General features: G+C 39.4%; 1 protein-coding gene across 2 annotated transcripts; it reads left to right on the top strand.

Annotated features, from left to right (window-relative positions):
• Positions 1–11,031: 11,031 nt before the first annotated feature.
• Positions 11,032–19,802, top strand: LOC122042503 (nudix hydrolase 16, mitochondrial-like). Of its 2 annotated transcripts, XR_006129283.1 has the most exons (6): positions 11,032–11,457; positions 15,621–15,735; positions 17,830–17,913; positions 18,968–19,271; positions 19,387–19,442; positions 19,542–19,802. XR_006129283.1 is itself a non-coding variant. In XM_042602652.1 (5 exons), exons 1-4 carry the CDS (start codon positions 11,387–11,389, stop codon positions 19,247–19,249), a joined length of 552 nt encoding a protein of 183 aa, XP_042458586.1. In that variant the 5' UTR covers positions 11,033–11,386; the 3' UTR covers positions 19,250–19,271; positions 19,387–19,802. The 2 variants fall into 2 exon arrangements, 1 of the variants encoding a protein (XP_042458586.1); XM_042602652.1 differs by having other exon boundaries at positions 11,033–11,457; positions 19,387–19,802.
• Positions 19,803–27,408: the final 7,606 nt, after the last annotated feature.

Here is a 27,408-nt window from a genome sequence, read left to right on the forward strand (position 1 = left end):
AGATAAGTTGTTAAGTCTAGTCGGGATACTAATTGGTTGACCATATCCAGCGCCTACTCGGATAAAGGAACTCACCTAGTTAAGGAGAGTAATCACTTAACAGGTCAGTTGTGCATACCAATAGGGAAGTAGCAAGGACTATGAGAAGGCACACTAAGAAAATAAGACGTACACCGCTTGAGGATAGTTGAACTAAATATCCCTCTCCTACAATTCCATCATATTCAAATCGAAGTGTACGGGCTTCCGAAAGAAGGATATAGGAAAAGTAAAAGCCTAATCATCAAAAGAAGGAAAGGCGTCATCGGGAAACTCTTGGAGAAGGTGAGTCTAGTTCAGAAAGTCATCGGGGGAGGGGGGCGATCGGAGAAGACCTTTCTCATGAAGTTGTCACAGGGCACCTACTCCACCATAACAAATCATCCTGTCGATGAGATTGCCTATCTTTCTCCTGAATTCTTGGGAAGCAACATAGGCAGCCTTATAAGCTTTCAAGCGAGCAGTTTCACCTGCCTGGTATTCTATCAGCTCTCCCTTAGCCTTATCTGCATCAACTCGGACTAGGGCCAGTTCTTGCCAGGTGGTGGCAGTCTCGTCCGTAACCTTAGAGAGATGCACAGACTTAATGGTAGCTTTAGCGACCTCCCATTATTTCTGAAGGGCAACTTCCCGATTAGTATTCACAGTCAGGCAGGCCCTAGTCGTCGCTAGATTCTTCTCCAGAGTCACGTATGACTCCTGTAGATCCTTCAGCTGCTGAGAGAGGGTGGTTACTTTCGCTTCCTTCTCATCCAGATCGTCCAAAATTTGGACACGTCGCAGCCCTTTAGATTTAAGCTTGGACTCACTCGTCTTTAGAGCGACCTCCAGGGCATGTATCCTCCTTGTCTCCGCCTGAGCCCTTCCCCCGACAGCTTGAAGGAGGAGTGGTACTGAACAATCAGAGGGGGTCGGATCGAAAATGTGGCTAGGGGTCTTAGGCAATTCTAGCTCTCAAATACGATACCTCAAAGACTCGTTTTCTCGTTGGAGATCCGCCACATAGTGAGATATGCTCAGACCTATGACGCAAATCTATGGAGAGCAGGAGAAAGTTAGTACTATCTCAAATGTATGAAGGGGAAATGGAGAAAACTCATCGACAGTAGTCGTTGCGAAAATAAGTTGGCTAACTCTAATAGGGGGCCTTCCGAGATCTGATCTGCAGTAGTTTGCCAAGAGTCGGCCAGGGCCCTATGGAGTTGCACCAGACCACAAAGGGAAGAGGTGCTGGCCAATGGAGGGGGGCCCTGCACTTGTTGTGAGGGCAGTTAGTGGATGGAAGTGAAGGCATATTTGCTCCGGGGGCATTCCTTGGCGCGCGAGGAAGAAGTCGGAGTAACTTGCGAAGCAGGAGGTAGCATAGAGGGAAGAGAGGAGTCCCCGAGCTGGTCTCCCACCAGGGCACTAGTCTGCTCGGGTACCAAAGGTGGAATCCACGGAGAGACTATATCCTTTGTTGCAGTAGAGGGGGGCACCTGAGCAGGCGTCTTAGCCTTGACCTTGGAGGGGGCTCAGGCAAGAGGGGGCCTCGATGGAGAGGCTTGGACTGATGAAATGACGCGCTTCCTTTTACGTTGAAGACGCAAACGCTTCTCTGGGGGTAGAGAGGGGGCCCTCTCATCGTCGGTCACCTCAGTTTTCAGGGTCTCAGTTTCCCCGAATGGTTGGGAAAAAGTCCCAGCTGTGGCACCAACCTGAATGGTTGGAGGTGCCTAAGAACTTCCCAGAAGTTCTCCCTCTAGTTCCTTCAAAATAGAATTGTGCAACTTGGAGGAATCGATGGAGTACACGTGGAACATGGCGACTTCTGTAAAACAATAAGGAGATACCTTAGTTAGCAAAGACCTGAAGCAAAATGTTGGGACCTTGACGTCCGCTAGAGGGGGGTGAATAGCATCTTACCCAAATCGTCACTTTCTACACTTGTTAGTACGCAGCGGAAAATAAAATACAAACTAACAAGAAAAAAACTAAACCCTATAAATAATAAGGAAAGACAATAAACCAAAAATAAACCGTAGCACAAGGCATTTACGTGGTTCGGAGATTAGGGCTCCTACTCCACGGCTGTCTGTAAGGTGGATGATCCCAATCCGTCAGTGGATGACTCCCCGGAAACCTCTGGCTAGCTCAAACTTCCTTCTCGGTGGAGAAACCTCACCACAGCCTTGATCCAAATACTCTTAGATCACAAGAAGAGCTTAGAGGCTTTAGAAGACTACTAATAGGGGTTAACCGCCTCTATTTCGTCGACCATGCCCAAGCACCCCGAGCTCTATTAAATAGAGCTCGAGAGGAAAACACAAAGTTATTTTCCCGCTACCAGTCGACTGGTGTATAGTCCTTTAAGTGAAGTCGATCGTTACCTAACGGTCGGCTACCAATCGACTGCTAATGTGTACCAATCGACTGCTACAGTAACCAGTCGACTGCTACAGTGTTGTTACAGTGTCACAACTGTACTGCTATAATGTCGCTACAGTACTGCTACGGTAAATCCTAAACACATAGGATTTTGTCCTGAGTATAATCACTCAGCACTCGTCTTTGCCCGACCAACCTAGACCTAGCCTTCTAGCCTCCTCCATCAGCCTCGCGTCCCTCGGATGTCTCCTCATTCTTCACGTCTTGCCTTCTGGAGCTTCCTTCGGCCTTGTCCATATTGTTAGGCCTTCCTTTGCCAATAGACTCCTCACCTTCGGGACTTCATCCATTGCCAAGTCACACTTGAACTCACGTTGCCAAAACTACATGCTTGAACTTACACCGCCAAGACTCATCCTTGGATTTTCCTCCTTTGTCAATATCACACTTGGACTTTCTTTATTGTACCTGTATCCTGCACACTCACAGTACATATCAAATACAACAATAAACCTAACTTAAACCTTTAAACCTTTTCTCAAACATCAAAACCTAGGGCACATAGATTGCTCCAACACAAAAGACATGAGATCTTACCAAAAGGAGCGCCTATAGACACCCAGATAGGACTAATCCCGAAAGCGTATAGTATGCTCTCTCGTAATATCACAGAAAGTTGAAGCTAGACTCCTTCTAGTTTCTCTGAAGATGTGAGGTAGTCAGGCTGATGTTGGTGCTCCTGCAACTCGTAGGGTAAAGGAAGATTGTAGCGTCATTCAGCGGACCAAGTTGCAGGCTCAGGTAGCTTGACATAGAAAAGATGGGATTTCCAGCCCTTATTGGAAGTGTAGGATCGTTGTGGCCAGCTAAAAGGGAGGGGGGGTTGGATAGCCTGCAAAAATAAGACAATCCTTTCTCGAACTCTCAACAGTACACTTGTATAAAATTTAAACAATAAATAAAAAGCAGAAAGAAAGAGGCAGAAGGTTTTTACTTGGTTACAACCAAGAAGGTTGTTAATCCAAGGAATGTAGCACTAGTATCTCCTTCAGGCGGAGAAGCCTCTTACAGCAGTGAAAGCGTAAAATAGAGAAGCTAATTTAGAACAGTAGCATACAAGTGTTGGAAATGGAATACACTGAGTTGATGAAAAGCTTCTGGACCAAGGCTATATTTAGAGCCTTGGTCGGGGCACCTGGAAGGGGTTCCGGGCGCCCTGGGGGGATAAAACTTTATCCCCAACGTTCAGATCATGTTTGACGTGATCTGATCAACAAACCAGGTCCGGGCGCCTCGGGCTGCTCCGGGCGCCCCAGAGCCTAAAGGCAACTGATGTTGACTTTTTCATCCGAGGACCACTGCTCTGGTTCAGTTCGCCTCGGTTCGGGTCTTCTACTCCGGATCCGTTCGCTTGGGTGATCTCTGCCATCCGGAAAAGGGCTCACCCGAACCCAACTTCCGGTCTTCTCGAGCGGGCTTCCCTCCGGCTTCTTATCCCTCAGAATCACCACGTGTTCCCATCTCGTCCGCCGGCGTACTCATCTGCAGTCTTCGTCCCTCGGACGCACCGCGTGCCGTCCTTCTCGCTAGCTGCGTCTCTTGCTCCCCGAGCAATCTTCCACTCCGATTTTCGTCCCTTGGAACCACCGCGCGCTTCCTTCTCGTCCGCCGGTGTACTCTTCCGCAGCGCCTCGTCCCTCGGACGCACCGCGTGCCGTCCTTCTTGCTGGCTGCGTCTTTCGCTCGACTGCCTGTGCTCCTAAGCTCCTGCACACTTAGGCACGAGGTTAGAAACAAACATGACCTAACTTAACTTGTTGATCACACCAAAACAACCTTGGGGTTCCGACAGGAAGAAGGCATGTCCGCGAAAATCTTATATCCTATCTGGGATTGTACCATAAAAACATCCGGCTATGAGCGCTTAAGGGCGTAAAAGTGGTGGAAGAGTGCTTAAGGGAATCTGATATAAGCGACATAAGATCACCATGTCCCACATAGCACAGAATGCGTTGGGAGCAAATTGAGATAATGAAATACCAAAGTACTGGCTCAAAGAGGAGAAAAATGGATGGATGGGAAAGCGGAGACCACCAAGAAATTGATCCTTAAAGAAAGTTACAAACCCGATGGGAGGGGAGGACAGATGATCATGAGGACCTGGAGGAAGGAGCTTGTACGCATCGAAAATTTTCAGATTGGAACGGATCGAATGAAGATCACTTCTATCTAAGTCGGAAAGAAAATACGACTACCAGGGCATTTCCCTCTCACTAGCCATTGGATAGACAGAAATGGGGAGGGCAGATGAAGAAGGAAGAGTACTTAAGCGGAAGGACACAAAGAAAAAGGTGAGCAATCGAAGGCAAGGAAGCAAAGAAAGGTTGAAAGAGGACGAAGCAGTAAGAAGTAACGGCGGACAACCTTTAGGGTTTATAAATCAAAGCCCTTAGGAAACATCGAGAACCGAGCCAGACAAGCAAAATGGTCTAGCACACGTCAACCGTCAGATCAAGAAACAAGAGTGATTTAGGGAAGTGTGAAAAAAAAGTATGCGCCATACATTATGAAGAGATAAGGTTTCATGACACGTGACAACTCCCTATGAAAGGACATTTATGATGGAAGTGATAGCAAAATCATGAGAAAGGATATGCGAGGAGGCGCACCCTACTTCATGACGACCATGCATCGAAGACTAGAGATTCCAGGCGTGGGGCCTCGGGAAACGAAGAAGACGTCGGCGAGAAAGTTGATCAAAATTTAGCGCCTTTTCACTTCCTCAAAATCAGAGTAAGGTTTAAATTTAATAAAAAAAACCTTATGTAACGCATTTTGTGACCGCAGGATAAGGAGGTAAATCCAATAGCTCATCTTCTTCCAAGCCACAAGTGCTGCCTCCGGAAAATTCCTGAGCAGATCTCTAGATCAAATTCCTAGGCAGATCTCCAGATCAAATTACTAGGCAGATCTCCAAATCAAATTCCTGGGTAGATCTCCAGATCAAATTGCTGGGCAGATCTCCAAATCAAATACCTGGGTAGATCTCCAGATCAAATTCCTAGGTAGATATCCAGATCGAGTCCTAGTCAGACCTTCAAAGCAATTCCTGGTCAGGTCTCCGGATCACATCTCGGTCGAGATTCCAGACTCTAGCCTCAGTGCGAGTTATAAGTGAGCTTGCTCTCACGACCAACAACCTCTCGGTTGGGCTTCCAGACTCTCACCCCAGTGCAAATTATAAGTGAGCATACTCTCACGACCAACGACCTCTCGGTCGGGATTCTAGACTCTTGCCTCAGCGCGAGTTATAAGTGAGCTTGCTCTCACGCTCCAAACTCTCGTCCCAGCGTGAGTTTATAAGGGATCTTGCTCTTATGACCAATGACCTCTCGGTCGGGATTCCAAACTCTCGCCCCAGCGTGTGTTATCAGTGAGCTTGCTCTCACGACTCCAGACTCTCGCCCCAGTGCGAGTTATAAGTGAGCTTGCTCTCACGACCAATGCCCTCTCGGTTAGGATTCCAGACTCTCGCCCCAACGCGAGTTATAAGTGAACTTGCTCTCAATCCTCCAAACTCTCATGAAGAAGGGTTAGAGAGTCGTCATGTTTTACCTTCAAATAGGGAATAAAGTGAGTCTGGCTCTCCAGGTTTGAATGAGCCTTATGTTTCAAGGTCACCTCAGCTCGAGTCCTAGACTTAGCGGCTAGCCAAAGTTCTACCATTTCCCGATGGAGGGAAGACTAAAGGTCCCTGCTTTGCGTCATCTCGAATAAGGCCTCATCCTTCTGGGCAAGTAACTGAGTCAGATGAGTAAGTTGTTGGCACAAAGATGACACCTCATCAGGCTCCACGATGGATTCCATGGTGTGAAGAAGTTAACGAGGAAAACATAAGGACATAAGAGGGGTCAGTCCTTTTTAAAGAGAAAGATGTGAAGAGTCATCCTCGAAGCATGCAATGACATATGAAAAATAGTGTCGCATTCAAGGACATGTTATATATCCAAAGATCTAAGAACTGACGCGGCGGCATAGAAATTTGGGAAATAGTGTAGCATTTGAGAACATAGTAAATTTCTGAAGATTTGGGGCAAAAGGAGCAGTAGTCAAAGGCACAATAGCAAGGTCAAGTGAAATCGGAGTCTGAGTCTAGTCAGTCGGACCTGAACCTCCTTCGACTAGACTTGGGGGGAGGCTTGTGATACAATGCATAATGGTAGGGTCCGGTCATCAGAAGTCAAGGGGGCGTGGCGGTCAGAAGTTAAGAGGAGGTGGCAGTCAGAAGTCAGGGTGTGTGGCAGTCAGAAGTCAAGGGGGCGTGACAGTCAGAAGTCAAGGGGACGTGGCAGTCAAAAGTTAAGGGGATGTGGTAGTCAACATACAGAGTAGGACTACCTGAGGCCATCTAGCGTATAAAGCTAGGGTGGGGTCCACTGATCAGGAAACCAGGTCTACAGTAGGACGCGTGATTAGGGTGAAACCTTACCTGGCTTTATCGGTCGGGTTTCCTCGAGCTAGCTCATATAAACAGACTTGTCATTCTCGGTCGGGTCTGAATCATGATAGCATGGAGAAAGGGACTCTGGTCACGCCCTTCCGTCCATCCAGTTGGTTCATCAGCACTTAGCAGACCGATCTAGGCTGCCTCGTGTTAGAGTATATACTAAAAGGCTAACTTTTGTATAAACATTTATTTAGAAATAAGAATTACATTGGTCAAGTATCTACATTTATATATACTAAGTGTAGTCGTTCAATTAATTTATATTATAGATAACACGGTGTGTGGTGTCACACACAGGAGATCGTGTTATCGGTTCTTTATAAATTATAAACAGTAGCTCACGACTAAGATGGAAAGGAAGAAACCATTGGAATAGTCGTAGTGTAATTATGTATTAGTTTATCTTGACTAATAAATTACACTAGTACACTCTAAGTGTATTGAGCAGGACCATTTAAGGAAAGTTCTTTTTATACTGACTTAATAAAAGAATAAGTCCTTAGTTATTATGGAAGTGTGTGCTCTTAATCCTAATATAATAATAAGCACATATATTTAATATTTATTTCTTTGACTTATCAAAGGGTGAGATTTAGCTCGATAAATCAAAATGCCCGATAAGTTGGGAAATGATGTTACTTATAGTGTGTCTTATTGATTATAGAAGGAAACTGTATCTTAGTAATCTCTTATAGCCTCTTGTATATAGAGGCCAAGCTAGCTTGGAACCAATTCCTCCTCTCAGTCCCTATCGTAGCCTCTTGTATATAGAGATTTATACCCACCACATACCCACTTCTTACCCAACCCAAAAGGGGTCGGCCAAGCTAGCTTGGAACCCAAGCTAGGGCCGGCCAAGACTAAGTGGTTGAGCCAAGTTGGTGCCCGGCCAATGCTTGGAATCCAAGGATGATGTGGCCGGACACATCACATTAAAAGGGATTTTATTTATAAATTTTTCTTATGTGGATTTCATGGTTTTAAAAGAGATTTTAAAATTTAAATATTTCCTTTTATAACTTTCTCCAAAAGATTAAGAAAAGATTTGAAATCTTTCCTTATTTGTAGATTGAAAGGTAGATTTTAATTTTGAGAAAACTTTTCTTTTTTAACCATGTTCATAATTTAAAAAAGAGTTTAAAAAGTTTCTACAAAAGATTAAGAAAAGATTTGATATCTTTCCTTATTTATAGATTGAAAGGAGATTTTAATTTTTAGAGATAACTTTCTTTTTTGGAAATCATCCACATGTTTAAAAGAAAGATTTTAATTTATAAAATTTTCTTTACAATCTACCATGAAGGGAAAAATTATTGGAGAAATTTTTTATAAATTGCCGGAAACAAATTAGGAAGTTTTAATTATTGTGTTGATTAAAACTCTCCTTGTTTTGGAGATTAAAGTGGCCGACCATTATAATTAAGAAAAGGATTTTAATTTTAATTAATTAAATTTTACCTTTTCATGGCAAATGAATTAAGGAAGTTTTTATTTAAATTTCCTTATTTGCCAAGACCAAGGATTATAAAAGAGGGGGTAGAGGTGCCTTTATAAGAGACGACTCTATTCTATTTTCTTCCTCTCTTTTCTTCCTTGGTTGTGGCCAACCCTAGAGGTTTTCCCTCTTCTCTTCTCTTCTTCTTTAGTGGTCGGTTTCATTCTTCTCTTGGAGCTTTTGATGGTGGTCGGTTCTAGCTAGGAGAAGAAGGAGAGAAAGGAGGCTTTGTTAGCTTGGTGGTGGTGGCCGAACCTCACATCTCTAGGAGTTTTTTGTAGTGGCCGAAACTTGCTTGGAGAAGAAGGGCTTGGGTGGTTCTCATCTCGGAAGATCGTTGCCCACACAATGTCCGAGATTAGAAGAGGAATATGGTAGAAGATCAAGAGGTTATTTGCTTACAAAGAAAGGTATAACTAGTAATTGTTTTCCGCATCATACTAGTTTTCTTTGCATAGTTATTTTTGGAAATACCAAACACAAGAGGCATATGATTCTAGAGTTTTTGGATTTATTTCGAATTTGTGTTTCTTTTGTTTTATTTTTCGAATTTGTGATTCGATTGTTCTTTTTGGTTAAACCTAATGTTATTTTAGCAAATTAAATATTGAATTTCTATTAAAGGCTTTTTCGAGGCAGTGGTGGATGATCTCATACCCAAGAATGCCTAGTGCCTCGCCATGTTTGGCCTGGGAGCCGATTTTAGAAATAAATATTTAATTAACTTTGTAACATTGGTTGGACTTGGATCAATAGTGTTAAGTTCCGCTTGCGATCGAAGTCTAAACCATTAAGAACAGATAAGTTAAATTTGGAATCAATAATGTTAAGTTCCGTTTGCGATTCCTAATTTAACTTTTAAAGAACACAATAGGTTGTTTAGGAAAGGTTCGACACTTGTACAAAATTTTTGTACAATGGAACCGGTACGATCTTCTTAGGACCAACCAACACCTCGATCACACCCGGGCGGGATAGAAGGCGCTACGCGACAACAGGTCAGGGAATCATAACCACCTGTCAGAAAATAACTACTGTATGTTAGGGAATATTCCAACGGTTGAGGTCATCTACAAATAGAACCTTCCCCCAGTCTATAGGAGAAGACCGTGTGTTCTCCACCACCCGACAAGTTCTGACACCCGACACCCTCTGGCAGGGGTCAATCTCCAAAAGGTACGCACTGTCATATAAAAAGGGGTGTCCTTTCCTTTCCCCAGGTACGCTCACTCGCACACTTGTCTCCTACTTTTCTTCTTCATTCGTAAACTGTTCTTTTGGGGAGAAAGTACCTGATTTGAGCGTCGGAGGGCCTGCTCCGAGGACTTTTTCCCTGGTTCTTGGCCTCTAACGTTCCGTGTGCTTGTCTAAGTGTGCATAGAGTTCTAGTACCGCCGGCTTAGACCCAACAGTCCTTCAGGGCAACATGGGGGGTCCGTTCTCTGAAGCACGCACGACCGTAGCATCACAGTCTCCTCCCCGTCAACGTAGCGACACTTTATCTGACCTTCATCCGACCAGATTCTGGGCATGATCAATTTGAAGGTTACGTGTCCTCCACCACCCGACAAATCCTGACATCCGATATCCTCTGGCAGGGGTCAGTCTCCAGAAGGTACGCACTGTCATATAAAAAGGGATGCCCTCTCCCTTGCGCAGGTATGCTCACTCGCACACTTGTCTCCTACTTTTCTTCTTCCTTTGTATACTTTTCTTCTGGGGAAAAAGTACCTGACTTGAGCGTCAGATGGCCTGCTCCGGGGACTTTTTCCCTAGTTCTCGGCCTCTAACGTTCCATGTGCTTGTCTGAGTGTGCGCAGAGTTCTAGTATGGCCCAGCAGTCCTTTGGGGCCACGTGAGGGTCCGTTCTATGAAGCCCGCACGACCGCAGCATCACAGTCTCCTTCCTGTCAACGCCAACGACACTTCATCCGGCCTTCATCTGACTCAGATTCCAGACAAGATCAGCTAGTATAATTTATTCTTTAAAAACCTTGATATGAAAATAAAGTAAAATTTATGTTATTAATTATACCTCAAGTTATGTAACGAGAATGTCTTATATCACCTGAAGAATCAATGAGAGAACCTGTGAGATACAGAGATTGATAGATGTGGTTGTGATTTTTCTCGAATAATAGATGAAATATAGATGAATTGATGTGGCTAAATCAATATGTAGAAGAGTCAAAATAGATGAATTAATACATTGTGATATAAAAAGGATAAGAATGAGAATGTTGTAGTAAAAATTGGAGAAGAAGAAGAGGGAAGAAGAGAATGATGAAGAATAGATGAGGATTAAGGTGGTGAAAAAAATGACGTAAATAGTAGAAATTAAATTATACATATGTAACTTGAGAATGATAAAAAAAATTAAAATTACTAAAAGCAAAAAAAAAAAAAATATTAACGCAACTATGAATAAGTTTGTGACCTTTTATAATTATACCTGAATAATATTATTAAAAATCATTTATTTATTCATTTAAAATAATAATAAAATATTTAAAAAGTTTCTTCAAAATTTATTAAAAAGAGGGCCTCATTTCTTCTACGCAACGGCCGCGGAGCGCGCGACACCTCCGTAGAGCACTTGACCGGCCGGTCGAGAGCCACGTGCTCACCACACAAACAAACCCAAAAATAGAAACAGAAAATGACAGCCCTGCGCTGCGCTCCCACGGTCCACACCCCCGTTGCCATTTCTGGCTTTTACTCATCTGCCCTCTGCTTTGCCGCCTCTACTCCGTTCACCCGGCTGCGCTTCTCCCTTCCCATCTCCCTCCTCTCCTCGTCGCTGACCTTCTTCTGATTCCAATCCAATTTGGGGTCTCCTCCTCCCTCCAGGTCGCTACCTGTCGTGTCCTCCGGAGAGAAGACGAACAAAGAAGCAGCAGGGTTGGAAGAAAAAAAACGCGAGCAAGGGTCGCTGAGAAAGAGTGTGGAAGAAAGGGAACACCGAAGGGGAAGAGAGCATGTGCGATTTGGTGGCCCGCACCGGTCGACATCAGCAGCGATACGAGGCCGGTTGTCGCCTTGTTGCCGGGTCCATCCTCCTACGACGATTCCTTGAATTTATTTTCGGTGTTTCTAGTGGAAGATTTCTTTTGTGGATCTCGTAATCGAGTGTCTTCGCGATTCCATGTTTGACTTTTTTTTTTGTTTGTTTGCTTGCTTCATCGTTGGGTCGCTATCGCTGTCTCATCGCTGCGTTTTTCATATGCTGATTGATCGGCATTCTTTGTTTAGCGTACTTAATCTACTTATCATAGATTAGAACAACTGAGCAAGTACGAATCCGTTGCTTTGTAGTTTTGTGTGATACGGGGAGCAGTGAATTTACCAAAAGGGTTGATTTAGTTCTCCTGTAGTTTTCGTCCGGGTATGGATCGATATTTGGTGACTGTTCTTTATTAGTGTGTTACCTGGAAAATACGATGGTTTTGTTGCACGAAAGTGATACTTTTAATTACTCTCTCATGGTACATTGCAACTTGGAAGTTGAGCAGGATAGTGGTGATTTCGCTTTGGTGGAATAAGGGCATTTGCTAGATCTATAATATTTCATTACAGTGACTGCATGATTGATGCCCCATTTGGTTTGACATTTGCATATAAAAGTTGACTTTGAAGGGAGAGTTTGCCGCTTTTCACCTCCACATATCATCACACTTGTGAATTAATCGTCATTCCTGATCAAGTTAACCAAAAGTTCGTCTTCTTCCTTTTTGTCTCCTCCAGGATGACGATGTGTTAGCATAGATGAAATAGTCACCAATTTGAAGCATCATTTTTATTCATGTGATGAATCTGGGGTAGAAATAAAGACCTAAATCGACATTATTTTCACTTTCTGAGATCAACTTCTAAAGCTGAGATTGATTTGATTTTAATCATGTAGTTATACTTGTTTGATAGGAATTAGATGTCATGGGTGCAGGTCTGATAGAAATTAATCAATATTTTTTGCATGGAATTATTCATGTTATTGAACAACTTAATATTTGTTCATGCATTTGAGACTTGTTGCCCTCACGGGTTGGCACAGTTGGTACCTATATGGGTGGTTGCTCCAATAGGTCTTTGGATCAATTCCTAGTAGGTGCAAAATGTCCCGTTGGGTGCCTAACCTTCCCGATGCAAAGGGCAACTGCACTAGGACAAAATGTCCCTCGTGATTTATCTGCTTGTATCTTGCCCTGGGGCTGACAATACTGGGTAGCTTGGGGTGAGCGATATCACCTTTTACTCCAACTCATTTGAGACTTGTTCCATGTTGATCCTTTTGAGACTTGTTCTATGTCGATCCTCCCTTGTTAGACTATATCGCTCCCATTCTATAGGGATCACATTTCCTACTCATCCATCGAGATCATGCTTGTCCTTGTCCTTGAGCTTGAGATTTGTTTACCTGTTTGGTTTCTTTGCTTCTTCCTTGGATGACACTTTGGGTGATGACAGTATCTGACTCTTGGAGTTAGTGATCATTCTTTGCTACTAATGTCATCATTTGTTAAATTGATTTTTGTTTGTTCCTCAGAGATTCTGATCGCTGCCGTTGTTGGATCCCCTCCTACTTTACTTATCTTCTATATTTTGTTTTGTGAATTTCATGGGCATGACATTGAAATTCAGGAGGATGGGATCCAACATGCTCGACCATTTGGTTCTTGGTATAACATCAATTTTTATTTGGGGAAGAATAAGAATTCTAGTATTATACTTTCCATGTCTACTACAAGGTCCACCTAACTATATCTGGTCTCTTGGAGTTTTTCTCCATTGGCGATCATCGCTAGGAGTTTGAGTTGCTTATCTTGTGTTATCTCTAGTTTGTTGGCTAGATGTGTAATGATAAAGTTGTTTGTGCTTCTTGAGTTAATGATGCCATAAACAAGATGTGAGCGGATGCTAGCTAACACTTGCATTATTTGACATTAAGGAACTATTTGGATGACCATTACATAGTATATAAGATGTCTATTGTTGCTTCTTCATAACTGCTTGCACTCATGGTTTGCAATTTCATGTTGTTTGGCCATCTCGACATTGATTAAGCTTGGATGGCAAGTGGTGAGCTTCAGTTGTTGGTTGGCTCTATCAATTGAGACATTTTAGACCCTCACATCCTTGCCTTATCTATTTGTGCCAATTAGACCACAGTTAAAGATTTCTTGGATAGTGCACCTTTAATTCTATTTGTAGATTCAAAGTAGTCTTTAGATAAAATGATGTACCTCCTCAGAGGCGGTCAAGGTTTTGTGTGAGCGTGGAGATTCATAAATTTCACTTAAATACACCTTAACATAGTCTATCTGGCGGAGCTTGGCCATCTCCAATTTGCTCTCCTTTTCAAGGGCCCAAAGAGAGCATGACATGGTTCTTTGAATTCCTTCTATGATAAAAAGATGGGTAGTCTCTCTTGATATTTAAAAATCAAACTTGTGCATTCCCTTCCATGTTGTAGGAGATGATCTCCACTTCTTTCTTCCCTTATATTTTCAATCACGATCTAGAAATGTTGTTCCTCTAGATGCTTCAATTGTAGAAGGGTTTCAATGACATGTTCAATCAACTGTCTATTTTATTGAGGATGTAGGGTCTCCACCTCCTTTGCAAATAATGTGATGGTGGTGTGTGACTTTCCTCTCACATTTTAGTACAATTGCTTAGTGTTGATTTTAGAACTCCTCTTCAAGTTTGCTTGGTGTTGTCAGTGTTGTTGGATGCCATTGCCCATAGTTGACTTTGATATCATTTTGTTGGGGACGCATGCATAGGATCAAGTCCACAGGTGAGGCGGCAGCGAGTTTGGCTCAGGATTGGTTTCAGGAACCCTCTTTTCCCCTTTGGGATCCATCTTCCACAAGGGGGTGTAGTTAAACCGAGGGAAGAAAGGTGCATTGGCATTTGTGCAAGGTGGCAGGGTGCTGTTGGTACAGAGGTGGAACAGATCAGTCTGTGTGCAAGAGAGAAGGGGGAGGATTAAATTACTTTCAACGGTCTACAAGATTCAGTTTCCTGTTATGATTCTTCTCATTTGATGGTTTGATGTTTACTCATTCTTCCAAGATTGTTACATTTATTCCATGTTGTTCCTCTCTTCTTAGACCTTGTACCCTCATTCTACGGGGATCTCACATTGATTAGTGCAAATAGCTCACTATGCCATGGTAATGTTGATAGATATGGATCACCATTTAGGCTCGCATGAGCATAGCATCTATAGAGCTCCATAGTCCCTATACTTTGTTCCATACATCCATTGATATAGACATTTTATTCTTAAGATAAGGAATTGCTTTAGTAAAGAACCATGGCACGCATACTTAGATTTGTGTTATAGTAAACAGAGCTTCCTTTCAAATTAATGTATTTTATTCCGAATCAGGCTTACATTAACATAAAAAAGCCTTGAAATTCAAGCTTTTACATATGAAGGAAAAGATACACATGTTGGACAACCTCTTCCATTCCTAGTATGTTCCACCATCACTACCTAGAGTCACACATTATTGGGAGATCTTGAGGAATATACCAGATAATGACCTCAAAGTTCATGTCACACAAAGGCATGAGTTCATAGGCATGCTGCTCTAGTTGTAGGTAAGATCAAGGAAAATTTATTGGAGTAAGTTAGGGACAGCAAACTATTTAAATGTTAATTTCAATAACACTCTAAAGAGGAGAAAAGCACATGAATTATGGATATCTGGTTTCTTCCTTTTTCCAAAGATCTATCTTCCTCTATATGAAACTATTTAGTTTCTTTGATCTATCATGAATATAGGTCCTCAAAAAATATTTATTTCTCTATTTTAAAGACATTTCTCCTCATGTTTTGTGAATTTACTTCGCTTTTTTTTTTTAATTAATTTTTCTTAACCAAGAAAGAACATTACGTATTTTAATAGTAGAATTCCATGTGTTTTTGGTTCATTTTTCCCCCCATTTCCCCCTTTTTGATTTTGTATTTTTGTATTCATAAAGTTTTGTGTTCTTGCAAGAAACCTTAACTTCACTCTAACCATATGCTTATCCTTCTATGAATTTCTATGTAGGAAGTAATGATAGTTTTTGTGTTGGTACTTAATAGAACTTCCAAGTTTTTTAGACTGCAATTGTGTGATTAGTGATGATCTTTGGTTATTTATGTATTTTTTTATGCTGTTCTGTCCATCAATGAACTAACGTGCAACATATTTGCAGGTGTATTCCATTTCGTTATCGGAACTGTGATGATACTTCAGATGATAAGCTTGACAAGGAGGTTGAAGTTCTTATGATAAACTCACCCAGTGGACCAGGGCTTCTGTTTCCAAAGGTATGATAATTCACGTGGTCGTTCAAGTGCATTTGGAAATATGAAATTCCTTGATCTTATAAAACTAGTGCATAGGAAACATCTTCTTGCAAAGCAAGGTAAGACTGCGTACAATAGATCATTCCCCTCACATTGGCAGGAGCTTCGTTCACCTGACCCTTTTTATTAGTATCATATTCATAAATTATATATCTTCACTCTTGTTAGAGAACCAAGCATACTATATTAGTACTTCAGTTGTTGTAAAAAAAGATCTTACCAGGTAACCAATTAGCACAATCAGATTTCCTGTATTTTACTTCTCTTTTAACACTGGTGATCGTTGATCAAGCAACCCATCGATTGATTCCAATCGTGTCTTGTACATAGTTGACTTGATCTTACTTGACCTTTATATGTAAGACCATTCTTTTAGCTAATTTTAAAGCTTCACAAATTCTGATTAGCAATTATCTAATATTGAGATTGCCATAATTGTGTTCTACCAAAGTGTTGTAAAACACAGAGTAAGGGGTTCTGATTGGTTTGGTTCCAAAATTTGACTTGATCCAAGTCTTTTGGATCAACAAAAATTTATTGGAATCTGAAACCAAGTATAGGAGATTCTATCCAACTTGGGTTGGGTTATGTTAAGTTGGTTGCCAAAGTTTTAGGTTATTGCCAAAACACTTATTATCAATAAGAATATTTGCTCAGTGTTGCAAAATTTTGATTCTGATATTACAAGTCAAAAAAATCTGTAACTGAAATCCATACAAAAGTATAAACATTTTAGTCATACCATGCAATAGCATATTGAAGACTAAAATTCAACATCGAAGTCCAAATTACTTTTTTCTCAAATTTAATAGCACTCTTTTACTACAATTAGTGTTTTTAGAATTCAACAATAAGTACTAATTTGGTTGAATAAATTACTTTTAATTAGAGATAGGGATGACTAGTGAAAGGTAACTATCTATGTAATTAAGTTTTCAATCAATGATATATTTACATTATTAAACGTGGGTTGATTTAGGTTTATTGGTATCATGAATTATATATAGAAAATATTAGAATAGATAAAAGTAATAAGCCAATACTAAGGCGTAACTGGGGGTTAACATGAGAGGAAATAGGTTGAAATATTATGGACATGTTCAATAGATTCACTGTTCAACAAGTTGAATTTACTAGTGTGGGAAATATAAAAACTAAAGAATAAATGACATCAAATAAAACATTACTCGATATAAATAAATAAATTATTTTGCATAGAGCTCAATGAAGTAGGAGAGTCATCACCAACTACAAATAGTTGAAACAAACTTTGCTTAACACTGCTTGATAGTGATAATGATATCTAAAAAACTAAAACCCACAATAGCAGAATATATTATATTTTTTAATACATGGATCAACCCAAAAGGCAAAATGTTCAGAATTTTGGGTTGGTTCAGATTGATTATCTACTGGATTGGTTCTTTGCTCACCTTTATGTGAAGGCATATGTTTCTTGTTTCTTTTTGGTCAAACAAACTATTCAACAACAGATTTTTTTTTTGCTAAGTGAAGAAGTGCATTTTATTCATAGTAGTAGCTGCACCCTGAAGATCTTTTATTTACTGCATTATACCTTTAATTGCTTTCCTAATAATGTCTCTAATTGTTTCTTCTTAGACAACTTAACCAAACTGACGTACATCATATTAAATTTGCAAAACATATATCTATAGTTTTCTTTATTGACGAAACAGGTATCCAGTCTTAATCATGAATCTTCTGTTTTGTATGGTTTATAGTCTGAAGCTTGCTGCTAATGGTCCATTTTGCGCCCACCTTAAAGTTTCATTTTATTGCTCAGTGAAATTTAAATTAAATTAAGCTATTTCTACCAAGTCACATATAGTGTTGGATATATAGGCTCTGTGAAGGTATCTATGATGTAGAGTTGTGTAGAATCACTTGCCTTTTCTCCAATCAAATCTTTATTTTGTCTTTTTGTTTAAAATATTCTATGCTTGTAAAGTTCAATTTTCTTTGTATCCATATGAATGAGCTATTCAATAGATATGCATTTATTTTATGATTTGCATCTTTTTTCGCCTTTTACAGGGAGGATGGGAGAATGATGAAACAGTTGAAGAGGCAGCCGCAAGGGAGGCTCTTGAAGAAGCAGGAGTGAGAGGAGATATAGTGGTAAATTTAACATATATCCATTTCCATATTAAGTCTTGAGTGGAATTATTTTCTGGAAGAGGAAAAACTTTTATTGAATTTAATTGACATTCATTCTATCAGCGCTCAGTACACAGTTGCGAGGTTCTTATCAACATTCTTTGATATGTAGTTTGGGGTAAAATAATCAATAATTTTCGAAAACACAATTATGCAATGTCCAATAGCATTAGCTAAAAGGCACATTATTAGCTTACAGATGCAAATGTGCTTCTAATAGTCAAGAACATTGCTTGACAACGTAGGATTGGTTGTGGAACAAGGTGAGTTAATTTGGAGTAATGTTATGAGTTGTGTGCTATGGATCTAAGAAGTCTGGTTGGGAAACATTTTTTTTCTTAATAGTTTTACTACAAGAGAAGGGGAGCTTAGCGCAACCATAAAGTTATTATTGTGTGACCTAAAGGTCACGGATCTGACTATTGGAAACATCTTGCAAAGCAAGCAAGGCTATATACAATAGACCTTTTTTAGGGACCCCACATTGATAGGAGATTCATGCATTGGGCTGCCCTTTATAGTTTTACTACAAGACATCTGTCCTCAACAAGTTTTAGATGATAAATGTACATGCATCTGACCCCAAACAATTAGGTCTTTTAATTCTACTCTTAATTTTTATGCCCTTTCTATCTAGTCCATCTCTGTGCTTTGCCTTGTTGAATAATTTAGAAGATCTTATGTGGCACAGCCTGATTGGTTTGTGCTATTACAACTAACAATCTTATCATACAAATCGACATTTGTCGAATACGAGCTACTTGTGATTCTGGAAAGTAAATGAAAGTTCTAACAGAATAGTTTAAGATCCTAAATTTAAAGGAAGAAAAACTATAATTTTACATAAGCAAGAATGGAAAAAATGCTATTCTTCAATTATGATGCTGCTTGGCAGGGGTGCATACTTCTCATATGGTAGGAGAAGCTTAAACTTTCTCATGTCTTTCTTTATTAGATGCACGATTAGTTCCTTCTATTTATTTTGTCCGCCAACTAATTTACGTTTTCATGTCAGTCATTTTTGGGGGACTATTTCTTCAAAAGCAAAACCCTGCAAGATGAATTCAGCCCCGAAGGTTTGTGCAAAGCGGCTGTTTTTGCAATGCAAGTGAGGGAGGAGCTCGAATCATGGCCAGAGCAAAGCACCCGCCACAAATCATGGGTTACCTTATCCGAAGCTATGGAGCAATGTAGGCATCCTTGGATGCGGGTTGCTCTTAGCGACGGTTTCTCAAAATGGCATGATGGTATCCTAAGTAGACCTGATGCCGAAACCACTCCTAATGACGAAAGTTGATCCTTTTCTGAAACCTAAACAGGTTCCAATTCGTTCAAAGTTGATGAGCATTAAAGTCGCTCTTATGGTCATTTTTCCTTTTGCTAACTTTCTTTGTTCTTCCCTATTGCCAATATATGCATTTTTAAATTTGGCAGCCATACAAGAGTGCTCAAAAGCTCAGCGTATGTGGTTTGGAGGAAAGAAAGATTGTGTCTGTTAATTTACTCCTAATTTTGATATTTCAAGAATTCTTCTATAGGTATTCTTGTGTTCCATTGCTAATGTGCTCTGACACTCCTCCATTGACCAGCAAACTTAAACCTTCACAAGACAGATGGCAGTTCGCTGAGTTAACTACCTTTCGGAGCAGAGCTGAAGAGGTCAACAGATTTCATTTGTTGACTTAGTTTGTCCTTTTCTGAAAACGTATATGGACAGCTTTGTGAATTCGCTTTTGTCGTTTTCTCTCAATGCCGAAATTTGCGACTTACTGGTAGATTCTGTAATCATCATTGCATAGATATGGTAAGTTTTGTTGTATTGCACTTATCAGATTAAGTCGCTTTAAGTCTCCTTTGATTGTGATGCTAACGGACTGCTCTGTACCACTTGCCAATGGAATCTAAGAACTAATACAAGCTTCTAATGTCAAGCCTGAAGTGTTCCAATCAACAAATTCCATTAGTAACCCATTTGCTATTATCATTGTATAAATCATGTCTTGATTTGATGTTGCTCTTAGCTTTTGAGTAAGACATGATCATGTGGGTTTTCTTTTTTAGCACTAATTTTCTAAATTCTTTTCGAGTTTTGCAATCAAGACCTAATACAATATAAGGTGGCATATTTATACATGGAGCAAAAAGTGATATCGTTTATTTCAAATTGTTTGGTATTGTCGGTCTCATGACAAGATATATAGGTAGGTAAATTATTGAAGGTATTTTGTCTTAGCACAGCGATCCTTATGTGACTTTACTTCATGTTGACATATCACATATATATGTTCAAAGATCTCAAGCTAGAGTGGCATATTGATACTTTTAAAGGCTGACAAGTGAATGCCATCAACTATTTTGTGGATCTCAGTTCTCTCTCTCCACTCCGAGCTAAGCTCGTCACTTTAAATTCTTTGAACTATCCCTTCTAAGCTCTTCAGATTCTTCACTCTAAGCTCTTTCTCCCAGTTTAGTTTTTACAACTCTTCTTTTCAAGCTCAATTTCTCAAATCTCCACTTTGAACTCAACTCTCTAAGCTCTTCGAACTCTTCACTCTGAGTTCAGCTCCTCAAGCTTTGTTCCAAGAAGTCTCTTTTCTGACTTCAGTAGGCCACGTGATCTCTATAGACTTCTCTCAATCTATATAGCAAGATACATTGTTATGCAAATGTACATTGGACTTTTGCCAAAAGAGGCTAATCTTTCTAATTACTACATCCTTAACGACTTAAGCATCAAAAAAGCTTCATCTGAAGACCCTAGCGCCCTTGATGTTTGTTTCTGTGTGTGCAAGTCAAATTACAACTCGCCCGTGGTGGTAAAAGGTAGGATGCATTCCCAAACAATTAGGATTTAATTCTCACGCAGATACATCTACGACAATTGAACTACCGGAGATCCTGGATCATCACATCAAGGTATCATGTTTTCTGGATTTACTTGGTTGGCGGAATATAGAATCGAACAGTCTATGTTGGTAGAGTTTTGCACCATTGTCAGGTCAGACCTTGCTATGCAATTGGGTTACCGCTCCAACTAGCTAGTAGCGAGCCAGTCGAAAAATTCTCTTTTAAATGATAGTTCTCGAGTTATCATTTTCTTATAAAAACTAATTTTAAACCCAAAGCATGTTTCCTTTATCAAATGAGCCAGTTGGCATATTTAAATCTAGAGTTACATATTAAACTACAAGCATATGAGTGCACTTCAATCATCGTGTCATATCAATAAAATCATAAGTTATCATCCATAAAAAAAAATCAATTGAGTTTCTTTTTAAATGTTCCTAGTGCTCACCTAAAAGGAATATGATACTATGATAATGTTGCATTTGATATAGTGCTCAAGTAAATTATCACGAGCGAAAGCTAAATATTCCGGTGTATGATATTATTTACTCGCAAAATTATAAGTTTTCACATATTTATGAATGTAATGATAAGTGATGAATGCGGGATTACAAGTTAAGAGGAAAAATTATTTGAATTCTTTCAAAGGAGAGCTACAAATTAGACCTAGTTTAACAATTTGTATTGAGCTTGCAACATAACGACAATAATTTTTTTCGATCTCAACTTCATTCAGTTGTTTTGCAATGAACCAGACTTCCATGACAAGATGCACCAAATTCGTAAAATGTTTGACTGAAAGCGAAATCACAGACATGATAAGCGATAATACTACTTAAGCCAAGAACGAAAAGTAAGTTCCAAAGTAAAGTTCTCGTAAATCATATCAATATTATATGTTGATCTTAATCTCTTAAGCACACTTTTGTAGAAGATAAAATTCCGCACCATGCATAAATCACTTCAACCATTTTTTAAGGAAAAAGAAAGAGCAAAAGAAAACAAAAGAAAAGAAAAAGGCTTGGAGAAGCTTAAGGGAAGTTTATTCCTGAAATAGTGCATTCATTCTATCCATTAAAATCATAGGTATCTAAAGGCCAAATTTAGGCCAAATCCATGATTCTATATTCAGATTGAGACTTTCTTATGCCAAGGAATTTAAGTCAACATTGACTCTTGTATTTCTTATAATGTGACACTAATATCGACTTGGATTGACTTCAACTGTTGCATCAATGAATAGTTTGTGGGAGAAGCCATGTGTAGTATGTTTGGAATGAGTTGAAGACTATGTGAAGATATATAGTTGAGGAGAAATAATATGACACTCTTACTATCTCGAGGAAAATCAAGTATGCTCTACAATCTAGAACTTGAAACTTTCATCATGCATATTTGAACACCAAAAGAGTGATTTGAGAAATTTGGTACGAATAGGGATCGTCACCTTGAGTTCATAGGATGAATCAAATTTAGAAATTCAGGGTGTTTAATGTGGCAGACCTAATTCATCTTAGGGTAAAATTTAGTTTGAAACACATGGATGAATGAAAATTTTAATTTTTATAAGTCAATTATATTGGGTTCAAAAAAGTATGATAAAAGAGAAGAGATTATAAAAAAAAAACACGATGGTATAATAAAAAAGGAATGTGCAATGAGTTCAGGTTGCTAATGCACCTTAAGGCATATCAAACAAACAAAAGAAGAGATCTATACTATATATGACCATGGCGAAGCTTGAGGCGCCATATGGATGGCTTTAATGTTTGTAGCTATGGGGCAAACGAAGATGAGTTGCACCTAGAGTATTACATTGTAGATTTAGACCACTATGTGTTTACCTACAAGTTAATAGATTGTTGTGATTTTGCAAATGCATAGCAAGCGACCCAATATATGAAGTACAAATCCCAATAATACATGTTCACCTTGATTTTTTTGTTTGTTTGAGGTTGTGATTTTCACCTCATTTTAGTTTATGTACTAGAGTAGCAATGACACCTTGAGATGCATATAATGCACATTCGAAGTCAAAGAATTCTTTTCTCGTAAGAGTTTGGTCGTTAGAGAGAACGAGATGAAGTTTATAGATATGTCAAAGCAAGTAAGAGACTTTTTTTAGATAGTGTGAACAAAGTACAAGTAGGTGTCTCAATGTTTTTGATCTTAGATCATAATGACTTAATTTATTTCATAATACTAAGTCTTCGATTGAACCACATTATATTACAAATGATCTTTTCTTTATTATCCTAGTACAAAAGATGAAGAATCCACCTTATTGTTATAGAATCACAAAGCTTCTATTTCTAATAGCTCTTTTGGTTCCTAATGTCTTCTTTCTTGATCTACTAAATTTTGTGATCATAATTTTGTTTAATCTTTTAAATTTTATCATAAGTTTTTCTTCACCAATGAAAATTTTAATCATCAAAGATAACCTCTCAGGTTTTCATCTCATCTTAAACAACTCTCTCAAAAAATGGTTCACCTTTTAACTAGTACATCAGTCATGTTATTGCTAGATGATTTCCTCAAATGACAAAACCCTAAATATTGACATGGTCAACCTCCAATCATGTTTCTTTAGGTCAATCTAAGATGAACACTTTTTTTTTCTTGTTAATTTTGATTAGCAAAGTATGTAATTGAAACCTTTTGATTTAAGAGATATAATGTCCCAAGTATTTGATGAGCCACTAGTTTTCGATCCTTCCCCATAATAAAAGAATGAACAAGTATGCACGTCATAGTCTAATTAATGATTAATGCTTGAAACAATAATTAATTAATGATTAGTGAAGCTTTTGATTACTTCTTCTCATGATTGCGAATGAAATGCTGCAATTCCTCCGAGGATTATAAAATAAGTCTAAGCATCACCACTTCAGTGGAACAAGCAAATGCTTTTGTCTCTATTTTAATTATTTAATAAAGAGGCATGTCCTTAATTAAATTATAAGATTCCCAAACTAAAAACCAACAACAACAATGATCGTAAATCTATATCATCTATATTAACTATAATTTAGATCAACGAACACCAATTAATCAACATGGAATGCTAATCTTCTTTTAGTTTTTGCACAATTTTAAGCCAAATGAGAGAAAAACATGAAGTTTTTTATTTTAATTATTTTTTAAAAGAAAAAAAATTAGTGTAAGTTCATATTATTCCACTGTTAATAGTCCAGAAAAGAATCTTAAAAATTCAATCCTTTCTGTCCCATTGCTATCCTTTCATGGAGATCATGGAAGCACTTCCAATGCCCTTCTATCTTATAAGGAGCTTTTCAAAATAGATGGTGGCCACTTTTTAGAAAATGCACACACACACACCATAAAAAGTGACTTTAAGTTATTTTATTTGTCTTTCTAATTCTTATAAAATTTGATCATGAAGTGGTGTCATTTCTAGCCTCAAAAGATGAAATTGATTGGCAAACATGGACTCCTCCATTGTAATTATATAAAAAAATCAAGAAATTGCTATTATATGAGTTTTTAGATGATCAAATGTTAATATTAAGGTGTCTTGAATTATTATTATTTAAAAAAAAGCATGCACTTGTAACTTTTCTATTCACTAATAATAGGTGTAGAACAAAGGACGTTGTAAATTATGAGGATAAGTGACTATATAAACATCTCTTCCAATTTGATTTGGTGGTATGGACAAATCACTTTAAATATTGTGTCAACAACACAATACATTTTTGCCCCGACCAATCTGGTATTCAGCACGCGCAAGTTGTGATCGTCCCATACATTTGTTTATATCATCAATGCATGTGAATTAATATAAACTAACCAATATGTCTTGAAACTTCCAATGAAGGACTAAAGTCTCATTCATAATAGAGCTACTTTCCTTTCCATCTCTTCTCCATTTACATATATCCAACAATATATTCATACACTAGGATATAAGAAAGTCATTCAATTCAAGAGGATCATTAATCTAGTAGTTGGTCATTTATACATTTTCGGTAGCAACCATTACCATAAATGCTTGTAGGATGATGAAAAAGATCTTCTTAGAAGAAGGTCAATGTATAGATTTCTTTTTAGGTAGCACAAGATGCAAAGTATTGCAACTAATGAGTGGTGTCAGAGGTTGACATTTTATTGAGTGCTAGTGAGAGTGCTAGTGAGACACACTAGATGGCCAACAACTTCTCTATGTCTTGTTGTTTTTGTGCTAAATTTTTTCGATAACTCTTTTCTAGTTTTTCATTGACTTCTGATGGGTGGGAACAACTGTATCATATATCAACCTAACTAGCATATGTAAATAGGTTAGGTTCACATTTGATTTGCCTAGCATTTGAGAGAGAGAGAGAGCTATTCTTGTCGAGCGAGGCATGATAGACTTCAATATTGCCAAAGTAGTACCTAAGATGCCTAAGTCCTTTAGTTTGTAGCAATTACTAAGGGAATTCTTAAGGTCATCGCCTATTATCATCATATCCACAATATTGACAATAAAAGGTTAGTCACTCGAGAATAATTGCGAGAATACGGACTATGTTCGATACCAAGGGAGTCCATATGGTACTGTTGAATTTGTTTTAAGCCCTCTTCTGCTTTATTAAGGAGGAAAAGTTGGTGAGCAAGTCTAATGGGTGACCACAAATGCATTTCTTATTACAAATCTAATAAGGATAAATGTTTAATTATGTGAAAATAAGTCAAGCTATTTGTGCAAAAGTTCTTTTCATTTTCATCTTAATTATAGCCTTTTACAACTAGTCAAGCTATATATCGAAAATATATATATCATCTTCTTTTAATTTAATTAATTTTAAAAATTTACTTGCATCAAATGGTTTTGTATGCACTTTGACTAAGCCCTAAGTGTCATTTTTCTCCAAGGGTTTCATAACTTTGCAATCGAACATTCAATGCCTAGCCATTAGTTGTTGATGATGTTGGAAGTATAAAGGTTGATCATTATTTTCGGGAAAAAATTATCGATTATGGAGGAAGTACATCATTGTATCATAGATTTCATTTTCAAGGTTGAAATTGTTACAAAAACGAGTTTATCTTCAAAAGGTCAAATGAGTTGGGTTACTTTCACTAATGGCAAGGTGGTCCATCGTTTTATCAAGTTGAAAATCTAATAGTTATAGAACATGAATACTATACGCATACATGATTTTGTCTGGAAATGGTGAGCGGTGGACCGTCAGTGAGCTGACATGGAAGTTGATTGGGAACAAGACTTCCGCTGAAGAACTTTGGGAATTACCTACAAATACCAACAAAAGGGGAGGAAAATCAACAATAAGCAAACCGGGGGGGTCCCTAGCATAGCTACTCCGATGATCAAGTTAAAAACAAAGGGAGCAAAGTAGTGGCGTAAATGAAAGAAAGTATGAGAATATGCGTGCATGTACCTGTATCAGCAGAGAAGGATCTCCTTTTATAATGTCTTTTACAATTCCTACATTTAATGAGGTATCATCTCACTGCCAGACAACCTGTCCCATCGTCATGCTTCCACCGTATCTAGTAGTTACATCATGAGTATAGGAGGGTGTATTGTGTATCTATTTATAGATACAAACTTCTGACTCTCTAACAAACTCACATATTGTATAAATGGCGAAATAGGCTCAGGCCAGGAGGCCTATTGGGCTGCTAGTTTAGAAGATGGACTCAGCATAAGGAGCTCATTTTCTCATGAGGCTTAAATGGATTGTGATAGTATCCCAAGAGGGAGTGAAGCTTTATAGACCACCAGTCGATCGGGAGAGAACGGGGAGCAGATCCTTGTGAGTATTCGGCAAAGCCGGGGAGTGGGGTCATTTAAGAGCTTGTCCGATCAACGTCGACAACTGATCAGGACAGAATGGGAAACAGGGCCCTGTAAGTGTCTTGCAAAGACAGGGAGTGGGGCTCTTTGAGAGCATGTCTGATCGACAATAGATGATTGGGAGAGATGGGAACAGGGCTCCATGGGTGTACGACAAAGCTGGGGAGTGGGACCCTTTAAGAACATGTTTGATTGGCGACAACCGATTGGGAGAGAACGGGAAGCAGGGCCCTGCAGGTGTCTTGCAAAGCTGGGGAGTGGGGCCTCTTGAGAGCTTGTCCGATTGGTCGCACCGGATCGGGAGAGAACAAGGAGCATAGCGTAGTAGGTGTTCGGCAAAGCCGGGGAGTGGGGCCCTTTAAGAGCCTGTCTGATCGGCGATATCCAATCAGGAGAGAATGGGAAGTAGGGCCCTGCGAGTATCTTGCAAAGTCGGGGAGTGGAGCCTCTTGAGAGCTTGTCCGATCGGTGGTAGCTGATCGGGAGAAAACAAGGAACAGAGCATAGTAGGTGTTTGGCAAAACCGTGGAGTGGGGCCCTTTAAGAGCCTATTTGATAAGCGACAGCTGATCAGGAGGGAACAAGGAGCAAGGCCCCATAGGTGTCTAGCTAAGAAGGGGAGTGGGACCCTTTAAGATCTTGTCTGATCGACGATAGACGATTGGGAGAGAACGACGAGCAGGGCCCTGTGGATGTTCGACAAAGTCAGAGAGTGGGGCCCCTTGAAAGCATGTCTGATCGACGATAGAGCCTCGTGGGTGTCTGACAGAGTCATGGAGTGGGGC

This window comes from Zingiber officinale, chromosome 2A (genome assembly GCF_018446385.1).
Source record: "Zingiber officinale cultivar Zhangliang chromosome 2A, Zo_v1.1, whole genome shotgun sequence".
In the NCBI taxonomy this organism is placed as follows: domain Eukaryota; kingdom Viridiplantae; phylum Streptophyta; class Magnoliopsida; order Zingiberales; family Zingiberaceae; genus Zingiber; species Zingiber officinale.